The 13,828-nt window shown below is 54.1% G+C and overlaps 1 protein-coding gene across 1 annotated transcript; it reads right to left on the bottom strand.

The window, feature by feature from the left end:
• Positions 1-928: 928 nt before the first annotated feature.
• On the bottom strand, positions 929-12,893 carry Prx (periaxin). The gene is made up of 6 exons (XM_048329692.1): positions 12,855-12,893; positions 12,671-12,769; positions 11,686-11,811; positions 9,049-9,205; positions 5,458-5,654; positions 929-4,872 (listed from the first exon to the last, which is right to left on the bottom strand). Exons 3-6 carry the CDS (start codon positions 11,710-11,712, stop codon positions 1,138-1,140), a joined length of 4,116 nt encoding a protein of 1,371 aa, XP_048185649.1. The 5' UTR covers positions 11,713-11,811; positions 12,671-12,769; positions 12,855-12,893; the 3' UTR covers positions 929-1,137.
• Positions 12,894-13,828: the final 935 nt, after the last annotated feature.

Genomic DNA, 13,828 nt, shown 5'->3' with positions numbered 1-13,828 from the left:
AGGTGCTGGTGGCTCACACCTGTCTTCCTAGCTACTCAGGAGGCTGAGATTTGAGGGTCACAGTTCAAAGCCAGGCTGAGATGGAAAAGTCTGTGGGACTTTTTTTTTTTTTTTTTTTGGGCTGGTCATGGGCTTGAACTCAGGGCCTGAGTGCTTTCCTTAAGCTCTTTTGCTCAAGGCTAGCACTCTTTCACTTTGAGCCACAACTCCATTTCTGGTTTCCTCATAGTTAATTGAAGATAAGAATCTCAAAGATTTTCCTGCCCAGGCTGGCTTGATCCTCAGAATTCAGACTCCAAAGTAGCTAGGATGACAGGTGTGAGCCACCAGTACCTGGCTTCTGTGAGACTCTTATCTCCAATGAACCACTCCAAATCCAGAAATAGAATTGTGACTCAAGTGGTAGGGTACCAAGCTTGAGGAAAAAGCTAGGGGACAGTGCCCAGGCCCTGAGTTCCAGTCTTAGTAACACCTCCACAAACACAAAAGCTCCTAAAGAGGGGCCAGGAGTGTGGCCTAGTGGTACAGTGCTTGCCTAGAATGCATGAAGCCCTGGGTTCGATTCCTCAGTACCACATGAACAGAAGAAGCCGGAAGTGGTGTTGTGACTCAAGTGGTAGAGTGCTAGCCTTGAGAAAAGAAAAAGAATAAGAATAGCTCAGGGACAGTGCCCAGGCTCTTGAGTCCAAGCCCCAGGGACACACACACACACACACACACACACACACACACACACACACACACCCTAAAGAGCCAGGATGGGCCACCTACAACCAGGGCCTACCCAATGCCATACCATTGCTTCTCAGACCAGGGTGTCCTGTTTCTCCTGTCCCCAGAAGCTGTGAACCTCCTCTTTGGGGGCTCCTTTCTCTACACCCCCACATACCCAGACCCACACAGAACACTACGCGCATGGTGGCTTGGGGATTATTTTATTCACATGGCATGGCATGACACAGACGCTCCTGCCAATGAGCGGTGCACAGGCCTTGGCACCCTGCTGGGGTGGGTGGGCCACCTGTGGGCCTTTTGGGGGTTAGTGCTAGTATCTCACACACGAAATGGAGGGTGGGGAGAGGAAACGTGGGGGGGGGGGTAGGAAGACAGGAGGGAGGGCTCCATCTACATAGGGCTTCAGACGGCAGCAGCCTGAGCCCCTTCCACTCTGCTGGGGCCTGGAGGCCCCGTCTCTGAGAATCCCACGCTGGGCAGCCGGACCCTGAACCCACCCTCTTCCCGGTCCCCACTACCACCCCGCGCCTTGGGGCTCAGTGACACCCGGGGGAAGCGGAATTTGGGTGACTTTTCCCCAACAGGGGACTTGGAGGCTGCCTCACCCTCCTGTCCCTTAGAGGTCTTGGAAGGCGTGGCCAGGCCCACGCGGGGCAGGCGGACTCTGACCCGGCTGCGGCGGCCTGAAGCTCCTTCCCCACTGCGCTCTTCCACCTCCTCTTCCTCCTCCGAATTGGGGGACCCTTCTCCGGGTACCCCCTCACTCTGGCCAAAGCCCACTCGGGGAAGCCTGAGCTTGGGGCTCTTGGCTTTCTCTCCCTCCTCCCCGGCTTCCTTGGCCCGCACGAGGCCAAACCGTGGCAGCCGCATCTTGAGCTTGTGTCCTGCATCCCCTCCACCCTCGGCCACCTGGTACTCGGCATGGCTGCCCACGGCGGGTGGGGAGAGCTCCACCTCAGGCAGTGAGAGGTGGAAGGTACGCTCGGCACCTGAGGGTTGCTCCTCACTGCCCTCTCCCCCGGCCACTGCCCCTAAGTTGGGCAACTTCAGCCTCAGCCCGCCCTCACCTGTGGCTGTCTGGCCAGGCTGGGTCTCGTGGCCCAGCCCTACGTCTAGCTCAAGCTGGGGCACAGTCACCATGGGCATCTTGAAGACACCCTCGCCCACTAAGAGCTCGCCCTCTGCCCCCTGGGTTCCGGGCTTTGCCTGCTGCCCCACGGTCCCCACCTCCCCAAAGCTGGCCAGCTCTACCTGGGGCACGGAGAGGGTCAGCGGGCCCTCTGTGCCCACCTGCTGGGCTGTGGACACAGGCTGGGCCGTACCTTCTTCCTGGGCCCCCAGCGTCACCAACTCAACTTCGGGGATCTTCAGTGTTCCGGCTACGGAGTCCGGCTTCTCCACAGGGCTGACATGTCCACTCTGGCCTTCTGCCTCCTTTCCTCGGGCCAGCCCAAAAGATGGCATCTTGAACTTGGGCATCTTTACTTTCCCATCCCGACCCCAGCCTTTGCCCTCTAACTCAGCCACCCCTGGCCCTCCCTCTCCCCCTGCCTCAATGTCCCGGCTTTTGACCCCAAACTTGGGCAGTGCAAAGCGAGGCCCCTTGAGCTTGACATCAGCCCCCGAGAGCTCCACCTTGGCTGAGGGCAGATGGGCATCGAGGCTGAGCTGTGGGATGGACAGGTCGAGTGCAGGCAGCAGGCCTGCATCTCCAGCCCCTTTTGCCTCAGCCTCAGTCTTCACCCGAGCTTTGGGGAGTGAAATGGCAAACTTGGAGACTTTCAGCTTGGCTCGCCTGGCCCCCTCAGCCTCTGCCTTGGCCACCTTTGATCCCGACTGTCCAAACTTAGGCAGGGAGAACTTGGAGGAGGGTTTGGCCTGCATCTCCGTCATCTCCAGTCGCTCTTCGGCAACTTCCAGAGTGGGGAGCTGTGGAGCCGCGATCTCAACGGATGGCACCCTGAAGCCCGCTTCGCCAACACCTGCTGCCACTCCGAGACCCTCTGGTCGTTCCACCTTGCTCGCTTGGGCTGCTTGACTCTGTGCCTCCAGGCCGAGGGCCCCTGGAAGGTCCAGCTCTACAGACGGCAGAGTGAGGGAGGGAATGCCCGCTCGAGGCTCAGCTCCCACTTCCGGCTGCAAACAGGGAAGGGTCACCAGCTTCCCCGAGTCCTCAGGGCCCACCCTGTCTTGTGCCAGAGGCCCCACCCTGCCTAGCTTGGGCATGGTCATCTTCGGCATCCTGAAGCCAAATTCTGTCTTCTCTGCCTGCTCTGCTGCAGGAGCTTTGAGCTGCACACCTGGTACCTTGAGCTCCACATCTGGCGTCTTGCACACCTTCAACTCCGGGGCCTGGGGGAGACACACCTCTGGGACTTTCGGCACTTGCAATTCTGGAAGTTGTATCTCTGACATTTTGGGGAGCTGTACTTCTGGGAGTTGCAGCTCAGGCACAGCCATCTCGGGGACTTTGGGGAGCTTCATCTCGGGCACTTTGGGGAGCTGCACCTCTGGAAGGTGCAGGTCAGGCACGGCCATCTCAGGGACTTTGGGCAGTTTGATCTCGGGGAGCTTCACTTCAGGGAGTTTCATGGCTGGGATTTTCATCTCGGGCACTTTGGGGAGCTGCACCTCTGGAAGGTGGAGGTCAGGCACGGCCATCTCGGGGACTTTGGGGAGCTTCATCTCAGGCACTTTGGGGAGCTGCACCTCTGGAAGGTGGAGGTTGGGCACAGCCATCTCGGGGACTTTGGGCAGCTTCATCTCAGGGAGCTTTAGCTCTGACACTTTGGGGAGCTGTACTTCTGGAAGTCGGATGTCAGGCACAGCCATCTCGGACACCTTGGGCAGCTTCATCTCTGGAACTTTGGGGAGCTGGACTTCCGGGAGCCGCAAGTCAGGCACCGCCATGTCGGGCACCTTGGGCAGCTTCATCTCAGGAAGTTTCATCTCTGGAACTTTTGGGAGCTGCACCTCTGGGAGTCGAACCTCTGGCACTACCATCTCGGGCACCTTCGGGAGTTTCATGTCGGAGACTTTGGGGAGCTGCACCTCTGGGAGTCGAACCTCTGGCACTGCCATCTCTGGCACCTTTGGGAGTTTCATGTCGGAGACTTTGGGGAGCTGCACCTCAGGGACTTGTATGTCTGGAAGGGTTGGTTCTGGCACTTTGGGGAGCTTGACCTCAGGGACCTTAGGCAGCTTCACTTCTGGCCCTTTGGGCCCCTTGACCTCAGGCCCTGCTACTCCAATGCCAAACGAGGGTATCTTGATGGTGGGCAGCTTTAGCTTGCTCTCTGTTACAGCCTCTGGGGCAGAGGGCCGGGGCTCCAGGAGAGAAAGCCCAAAGGTGGGCATTCGAAGTCTGGGACCCTTCACCTTAGCCTCAGGGGCTTCTTTCCCTCGAACCCCAAAGCGGGGGAAACTGAGGCGGGGCATCTTTAGGGCCACATCAGGCACTTCCCCTCCTTGGGGCTCCACCTCCGAGCCTGGCAAGGCCAAATCCACCCCTACAGAAGGTGCTTCTACATCCAGGGTGGGGACTGTCAGTGTCACAGCCCCTTCCCGGGTCTCTAGGCAGGGAAGGGTGGGTAGAGTGGGTAGTGAGGGCAAGGTGGGCAGCTCCACTTGGGGAACCTGGATCCCTACCGTTGGGGCCTCCACAGCAGGTGCAGCTGGGGCTCCTAGCCCAAGGGTTGGCAGGTGGAGGGTGAAACTGCTGCCTGCCTCTGCAGAGGGGCCCCCCTTGGGGGCTGAGACCTGAGGGACACCCACCTCAGCACCTGGCAGCCGAGGCCCAACCAGCTCTACCTGAGGGGCCGTGAACCTGGCTCCTGTTGCTACCTCAGTGACCTCCACTTTGGCCTTCCTGGGGGGAGGAGCGGCAGCCGCCATCCGTGCTGCCTGGGGCTCTCCAGCCACTTCTCGCACCCGCAGCCGAGGCAGCTGGAGGCGCCGGCGGGCAGGGGCAGCTGGGACAGGACCCTTGGAGATCTCAGCTTTGAGGCCCCGGCGCAGGCGGGAAAACTTGGGGAGGGAAAACTCGACGTCAACAGGGGCCAGGTCTGCAGGGGCCCCCAGAGCCCCAGGCACCACCAACATCTTCTTCTTCTTCACAGGGGACAGACTCTGGATATTCTGGGGAGAGAGGAGAGAGGCAGGAGGCGGTGGGACAGTGGGAGGCTGGGAGTGAACAGAAAGAACCCCAACTGTCACTGATTGCACCAGACTGAGGATGTGCTGGGTTAGTCTCTTATCTCCAAAACACTGTCCCCACTCCTGCCTGCCATTTCTCCCCGGAATCTACAGGCACATAGGAACGGGGCCCAAGACTTCTAAGGCCCTCCTCCAGGAATTTCCCAACACCATTATTGCAGACATGGGGAATGAAGGTTCCTGAGCATCATTCGGGAATGGAGCCTGGCCTTAGTTCCAAGTACCCCTAGGGAGCCTGAATCTCATCATAAGGATGCTTCTCTAAGACGGGATGGTGGGGGGAAGGGGCATGGGCTGGGATGGGGAGGGGGGACCCTCCAGGGGATCCAGGGGAGGAGTTTTGGGAGCGGAGAGCAAAAGACAGAGGATGGATTAGCGTTGGATTAGTGATGAGGGAGAGAGGGGGCAAGGCCGGCCCACCATGGCTGGGAATGGGGCTCACGGAGCACAGACCGGATCGCTGGGGCAGGCCGGGGCCAGGGCCGGGGCCGGGCTAAGCACGCGTACCAGCTTGGCCACCTTGGCCCGCGGGCCCTTGATCTCGTAGCCAGCCACGGTCCCAGGCCGCAGCGCTAGGTCCCCGGTGGGCACGGTGCGCTTCAGGCAGAAGGAGACTTTGTAAGGCTCGGCACATTGTAGCAAGCGTAGTGCATCCTCGTACTTGAAGTTCTCAAAGAACACGCGGGCGCTCAGCAGCTGGTCCCCTGCAGGGGGCAGGGGAGGAGGACGGGGGCGTGGTCTCATCTGGTCCCGCTCACCCAATTGAAGTCAAATCTGTAAAGCCCCGCCCCGCCCACCCCATGCAGGTGAAACTCCACCACCACGGAATTCCAGCGGAGCCCCGCCCCAATGATTTAGCCCCGCCCAGCTCTGGACAAAGTCACTCTACTCAGGGGACCCTTTCCACTCCCCTTCTCCAGCCTTACAATTTCACACGCTCTTCTTTACCGAGAACTTTCATACTTCTTTCGTACGCTCCCAAGTCTTTTTACTGACCTGCCTTCTTTCTTTTCCTTTTATTTTTGTCCCAGTCCTGGGACTTGAACTCAGGGCCTGGGAGCTGTCCCTGAGCTTTTGTGCTCTAGGCTAACACTCTACCTTTTCAGCCACAGCTCCACTTCTGGCTTTCAGGTGGTTCACTGGAGATGAGTCTCACAGACTTTCCTGCCTGGGCTGGCTTTGAACTGTGATCCTCAGATCTCAGCCTCCTGAGTAGCTAGGATGATAAGCATGAGCCGCTGGCCCTCAATAAACCTGTTTTTGTTTTTTTGTCTGTCATGAGGCTTGAACTCGAGGCCTGGACACTGTCCCTGAATTATTTATTTATTTATTTATTTATCTATTTATTTATTTTTCCAGTCCTTAGAGACTCAGGGCCTGAGCACTGTCCCTGGCTTCTTTTTGCTCAAGGCTAGCACTCTGCCACTTGAGCCACAGAGCCACTTCTGGCCATTTTCTATATATATGGTGCTGGGGAATCGAACCCAAGGCTTCATGAATACGAGGCAAGCACTCCCTGAGTTCTTTCTCAAGACTAGCATTCTGCCACCTGAGCCACAGTGCCACTTCCAGCTTTTTCTGTGTATATGGTACTAAGGAATCAAACCCAGGGCTTCATGCATGCTAGTCAAGCACTCTACTGCTAAGCCACATTCCCTGCTTCCTTTACTGGTGATTTTCTCCCATTCCTAGGGATGAAATGACTAGCTCACACCAATCTTCCATTGCCTGCCCAGGGACATTCTCCAGCAATTCTCTCCTCTCCCCACACCTCTTCCACACAATTGCCATCAGCTTGGAAACATGCTATTATTTCTAGTGGCAAGCACCAGCCCAGGGTACCCCATTTGCAGAACTGGCAACTCCATCCTCAGGTCAAAAATCCCTGGGTCTGTGACTCCTCTCTCTTCATCATACCCTACAGCTAATCCCAAATATCTAGGCTCCTCCTTGAAAATGGATCCAGAATTCAAGTCCTTCTTTTTATCTCCAACACCATTTGAGTACTAAACATCCCTGTCTATTACCCATATTGTTTGTCTCTGCTCCCAACACTGCCCCTAGGGTGTACTGTTGATGCCCTAGACAAGATCAACCTTCTGTTCCTCCTTCACTCACAGACTCTATGAATAAAAGGCCTCCAGTCTTTTTTGGGGGGTAGGGAGAGGGGGCGTGGGCTTGAACTCAAGGCCTGGATGCTTAGCTTTTTCTTCTCAAGGAAGATCAAACTTAAGAGCCTCAAATATGCTAGACAAATGGCTCTACCACTGAGCTATATTCCGGGGGGGGGGGGGGACTTGTTTTCTGTCTCCTTCAGCCTTCTCATGTTTCTCAGCCCACCCTACATAAAAATGCAGCTTTGGGGCTGGGAATATGGCCTAGTGGCAAGAGCGCTTGCCTCCTGAGAAGCTCTCGGTTCGATTCCCTACCACCACATATATGGAAAACGGCCAGAAGGGGCGCTGTGGCTCAGGTGGCAGAGTGCTAGCCTTGAGCGGGAAGAAGCCAGGGACAGTGCTCAGGCCCTGAGTCCAAGGCCCAGGACTGGCCAAAAAAAAAAAAGAAAAAAATGCAGCTTTGCTCCTTGCGCAACCACACATCTAATTTTCTATTTTATTTATTTTTTAAAATATGCCTCTCTCCACTAGGAAGCACTTAAATAATGTCTCATAGGGAAGGCACTTGATAATTGTTGCATGAATAAGTTGCATCTCCACGTCCTTTCCAAGTTAACTCCACCCTTTTTCTCCAGCCCTAACAGCACAGCTATTAACTAGCACTTACACAGTGCTTACTATTTGCCACTTAACTTTGTGCAAGGTGTTGTTGTTTTTTAAACACTGACTCATTTGTTCTACATAATAACACCATGACATCAGTACTGCTTGTTCCTATTTTTGTTGTTGTTTTGTTTTTTCTGTCAGTACTGGGGTTTGAACTCAGGACCAGGACACTGTCCTTTAGCTTTTTCACTCAAGGTTGATACTCTACCACATGGGCCACAGCTTCACCACTAACTGTAAGTAGTTAACTGGAGATAAGAGTCTCACAGATTTTCTGCCTAGCTTGGTTTTGAATCATGATCCTCAGATCTCAGCCTCTTGGGATAGGTAGGATTACAGACATGAGCCACTGGCACCCAGTTGATTGTTCCTATTTTAAAGATGAGAAGAGCTGGGACTATGGCCTAGTGGTAGAGTGCTTGCCTTGTATACATGAAGCCCTAGGTTCAATTCCTCAGCACCACATGTATAGAAAAGGCCAGAAGTGGCGCTATGGCTCATGTGGCTAGTCTTGAGCAAAAAGAAGCCAGGGACAGAGCTCAGGCCCTGAGTCAAAGGCCCAGGACTGGCAAAAAAATAAAAATAAAAAATAAGATGATAAAACTGACTGGGATTGTGGCTTAGTGGTACAGTGCTTGCCTAGCATGCATGAAGCCCTGGGTTTGATTCCTCAGAACCACATAAACAGAAAACGCCAGAAGTGGCGCTGTGACTCAAGTGGTAGAGTGCTAGCCTTAAGCAAAAGCAGCCAGGGACAGTGCCCAGGCCTTGAGTGCAAGCCCCAGGACTGGCAATAAAATAAAATTAAATTAAAGTTAAAAATGAGAAAACTGAGGTGCATAAAGAGTACACACTAGTTAACCAAACTTGTTTTTCATGTTTTGGGGGGGTGGTCGTGGGGCTTGAACTTATTGCCTGGGCCCCGTTCCTGAGCTCTTTTTTGCTCAAGGCTAGCGCTCTACCACTCTGGGCCACAGCTCCTCTTCAGGTGGTTGGCTGGAGATACGAGTCTCACTGGGAATTCTCCGCCCCGTTGGCTTCAAGCCGTGATCCACCGATCTCAGCCTCCAGAGTAGCTAGGATTACAAGCGCGAGCAACCGCCTAACCCAGGTTTTGGAATCCCAAAATGAAAATGAGCCCACGGAGCATGATCAAAACAATCACCTGAAGCAAAACAGCAAGTACTAGTACAGCACCTCCCGGCCTCAGAATCCCGCCTGCTACACACAGGCCACGCCCACAGCATCCCCCGTCAGTTTCCGCCCGGCCTCCCTCCGCGCGGAGAGGCCACGCCCGCTTTCTGACCACGCCCACCTTCTTGCAGGCTTAGGGACCGGGCGGCAGGCGAGTCCTCGCGCAGCTCTCGGACGAAGATCCCTTCTTTGCCGCCGCCTGCGACGTTGATGCCGCTGACACCGGTCTGCGCCTCGGTCTCCACGATGATCTCCACCAGCTCCGCACGCCTCAGCTCCTGCGGAAGGCAGTGAGAGGCCTCCATGGGGCTCCAGGGCTAAACCTCGCCCATAAGCTGCCATCGCGCTGAAAAGCGGCTCGAACGCGGATCCTCGGGGTACGTCTCCCCTTTATGCACGTGCGCGCCGGAGACTCGCCCTCCCGGATGCACCTTACGGTTAAACAGCCCGGCCCATGTGCGCTGGGGGCGGGGCCATGACAGAGGAAGGACCAATAAGGGCCATCCGGGGGCGTGGCCATGAATCGGGCGGGGCCAACTGGGTGGGCGGGGCTAAGAGCCAATGCTCCCGAGGCCCAATAAGATTCCTGAGGGTTCTCTCAGAGAAATGAGAGAAGTGTGGCTGGAGATTATGAAGGATTTGAGGCAGGGGAAGAATCTCTTATGCTAAGGGTAGATTTGCCCTGTGGTTTTTGTTTTCTTGTTTTTTCCTATGCCAGTATTGGGGCTTGAACTCAGCCTCTTGCACTCTTACTTGGTTTTGTCTGATTAAGGCTGGTGCTCTACCACTTGAACCACAGCTCCACTACCGACTTTAGTTGAAGATTAAGAATCTCTCAGGCTTTCCTGCGTGGGCAGTCCTTGAACCGTAATCCTCAAATCCCAGTCTCCTGAATAGGATTAAGGATGGGATTCTTAGGACAGGGCTGGACCCTTAAACCATGCGGGATGGAGGAGTGGAGGACTTGCCCCCCTGTGGGAGCGACTGTGTGTTGACACTGTGCTCTATTGTGGATGGTATAACCCCATGTTCTTGCATAACGCCCACAGGAGAGGGAATCCAATGAGGGGGGAGGCGATGTGGGTAATGAATGGTGGCATTCTTGGTATTTACTGTAAATGATGCAGGATCACCCTGACTTTAGAGTACATGAAAGGGGGTGCACATGGAGGCTTCCCCAAAAAGGAGTTCTGTCTAGGAATCCAGTCCCCTGTGTCTCTCTCTGGGACCACGTTGCTGTCTCTGGCCCATCCCTCTGTAAAAGTTAGGTAGCACCAGTAAACTTGAAGGAGTGTCTGATTGTGAATGGTGACCTCAGGAAGCAGGGAGCAGGGCAGGGCTTTGAGACCAGCAAGGATTGGAGTGGAAGAGAGCAGGGCTGGGCCAGACACCCCATGCCAGGGGCCCTAAAGGACTAGGGTCCAGCAAGGCCATCTCCACTTCTCTTTGCCTTCAAAGGCCCTGGGCTAAGCATTCTACCTACCATCTCTTTTTATCCTCTCTACAGCTTTGGCACTCACCAAAGAGGAACACTAAGTCTCGAGTAACTTGACTAATACCACACAACAAGTTAAGAAGCTCCACCTTGTCTGTACATCTGTGACCCCAGAAACCATGCTATCCTGTAGACAGTAGGGACCCCCTTGTCAGCACCCCATCCTTAGTAAAGATCCTATAAAGTAGACCTACTCTGTGTAGTACACAGTAGGACAAATAAATGAAAATGTCTTCTTTCAAGCTGGGGATATGGCCTAGTGGTGAGAGAGCTTGCCTCGTATACATGAGGCCCTGGGTTCGATTCCCCAGCACCACATATACAGAAAATGGCCAGAAGTGGCGCTGTGGCTCAAGTGGCAGAGTGCTAGCCTTGAGCAAAAAGGAAGCCAGGGACAGTGCTCAGGCCCTGAGTCCAAGGCCCAGGACTGGCCAAAAAAAAAAAAAAAAGAAAATGTCTTCTTTCCATTACAGCAACAGTCACCACTGTCTGAGGATGCTTTAGCGCCAGACTGTGCAAATGGCAGGAAGGTGAGTCCTCAGAGTTGCCTCATTTCACCAATGGGGAAACTGAGGCTTTAAGAGATGAAGTCACCTGCCCAGCGAAAGTGGGCACTGATCGTTCACTCTTGTTTGAGGAAGGATTTCTACCTGGTTTCTTTGTCTTCTTTCCTCCCATACTTGCTTGGTACTGGGAATTGAACCCAGAGCCTCAAGAATACTCAGTCCTTTTGCTTTAATTTTGTCCTTCTTTGGATGGGGTCTGTATAGCTTTGCCTGAGCTGCCTTGAACTTGCAATCCTCTTTCTACCTCCGAAGTAGGTGGGACGGTAGGCATAGCTTGTGCTGGTACTGGGGCTTGAACTCAGGGCCTTGAGCTCTCACTTGGGGTTTTTCTGTACAAGCCTGGCATCCTACTACTTGAGCTCCACTTCTGGATTTTTTTTACTGGTTCATTGGAGACAAGAGCCTCAAATCTGCCCTGTCTGGCTTTGAACCTTGATCCTCAGATCTCAGCCTCCTGAGTAGCCAGGGCCCAGTTCTATTGGGTTTCTTTGGCTCATTAGTAATTCAAGCTCTTTAGGAGCCAGTGGGTTAGCTGCTGTGGGTTGAAGCATTGCCCTAAGCATTTTATAAAATGTCTGCTATTTTTTTGCCCTCACAGTTGAATCTTGCCATATTGCAGATGGAGAGACTGAGGCACAGAAAAGCATGGAAGTGTCTTGTTGCTGCCCTGTTCTGTGCTCCTTGAGGGGTCACTCACCTCTGCACTCCTGCTCCTGACCTCCATGGTGCTGCTAGAAGTCTCCCCAGCCCCACGCTCTTGCTTCCTCTCCTCCTTCTGCTGCAGGACCAACTTCAGTTCTGCATGGAGCAGCTGCCGCTGCGCCTGCCACAACAGGTATGGAGGTTCAAGATCAGAAAGGATAAGGGTGGAGGTTAGGCTTATTGGGGAGGCCTGGGAGGCATCAGAAGGGAATGGCCAAGTGTGCTAGGGCACTTCTGTAATCCCAGCTAGTTTGGGAAGTGGAGGTGGGAGAATCTTTTTTGTTGTTGTTTTTTGTTTTTGGTGGTTGTGGGGCTTGAACCTGGAGCCTGGGTGCTGCCCCTAAGCTCTTTTGCTTAAGGCTAGTGCTCTATTACTTTGAGCCACAGTACCACTTCCAGTTTTCTGGTGGTTAATTGGAGATAAGAATCTCGGACTTTCCTTCCCGGGCTGGCTTTGAACTGAGATCCTCAGCTCTCAGTCTCTGGAGTAGAGAGGATTAAAGTCATGGGCCACCAGCACTCAATAGTAGGAGAATCCTTTTTTTTTTTTTTGGCCAGTCCTGGGCCTTGGACTCAGGGCTTGAGCACTGTCCCTGGCTTCTTTTTGCTCAAGGCTAGCACTCGGCCACTTGAGCCACAGCGCCACTTCTGGCCATTTTCTGTATATGTGGTGCTGGGGAATTGAACCCAGGGCCTCATGTATACGAGGCAAGCACTCTTGCCACTAGGCCATATCCCCAGCCCGTAGGAGAATCTTGATCCTAATCCAGCCCAGGCAAAAGCACCAAGACCCTATGTGGAAAAAAAAAAAAACCCCAAAACTAAAAAAAAAAAAAAAAAACCAATCAGATGGGGGTGCAGCTCAAATGGTAGCACACTTGCCTAACACCTGGAGGCACTGAATTCAAACCCCATTACCACCAAAGTTTTGGAGGAAAAGGAAGGGGTCAGGAAGAGCCCCACCCATGGTGTCCCCTCACCGCCACCTGGGTACAGGTACTCTCCCCTAACCGGAGCCCAGCCGGAGGTACAGGACAGCTGTTTGCAGGGCTCAAACCCTTCCGCTGGGGTCTTGCTGCCTGCCAGGAAGAGAAGGGGACTTGAGGTTCCACCCAAGCCAGGGAGGGAGGCAGGAAGGGACATGTGGCATCAGCCAGAGCTCACCTGAGGGTCACCTCCAGCACCCTGGGCCTCCTGGGTCCGGGACTCTAGAAGAACCAATTGCAAGCTGTGGTCAATCCACACTCACTGAGGACTTCCTCAGGGCTTGGCCCTCCCAGAGCAGGCTCTGCCAGGGCCTCATCTCCAGAGTGCAGGTAGGGAAACTGAGGTTCAGAGAACCTTAGCCCCAAAAGGCCCAGATGAGCTGTGGCTCAGGTGGCAGAGTGCTAGCCTTGAGCGGGAAGAAGCCAGGGACAGTGCTCAGGCCCTGAGTCCAAGGCCCAGGACTGGCCAAAAAAAAAAGAAAGAAACCAAAAGGCCCAGATGAGCCACAAATGGTAAAACCTTTCTGACTCCTAGATCTGTCTGACAGCCGAACCCTGGTGCCAGCCACATTGAGAAAGGGAGTGAATTCCCTGTAAAATAGTTTTAGTCCCCCCAGCCTCTTATCCCGTAGGCAAAGGTCCTCTTCTCCTTGTCTAATAAGATGGGAGGAGAAGGGCAGCCCCCTGGCAGGACTGTTCTGGAGATGCAATAAGTTAATAAGTAGAAAGTGGTGCCAGGCGCCAGTGGCTCAGGACTGTAATCCTTGCTACTCCAGAGGCTAAGATCTGAGGATCACAGTTCAAAGCCAGCCAGGATAGGAAAGTCCATGAGACTCTTATCTCAAATAAACTACTTAGAAAAAGGCAGAAGTGGTGCTGTGGCCCAAGTGGTAGAGTACTAACCTTGAGCACAGAAAGGCTCAGGGACAGAACACAGGCCCTGAGTTCAAGACCCAGTACTGGCAAAGAAAAAAAAGAAAGAAAGTGGTGGCCACATAGCAGGTATATTGTAAGTACTTTCTGCTTTTAGTGTTACTAAGATCATCCTTGAGGCACCATCGGCTCATGCCTGTACCTAGCTACTCAGGAGTCTGAGATCTGAAGATTGTGGCTCAAAGCCAGCCTGGGTAGGAAAGTCTGTGAAACTCTTTA

This window comes from Perognathus longimembris, chromosome 20 (assembly GCF_023159225.1).
Source record: "Perognathus longimembris pacificus isolate PPM17 chromosome 20, ASM2315922v1, whole genome shotgun sequence".
NCBI classification, from domain to species: domain Eukaryota; kingdom Metazoa; phylum Chordata; class Mammalia; order Rodentia; family Heteromyidae; genus Perognathus; species Perognathus longimembris.
Note: the sequence above shows the minus strand (reverse complement) of the source record. Positions and strands in the feature narration are given on the sequence as shown.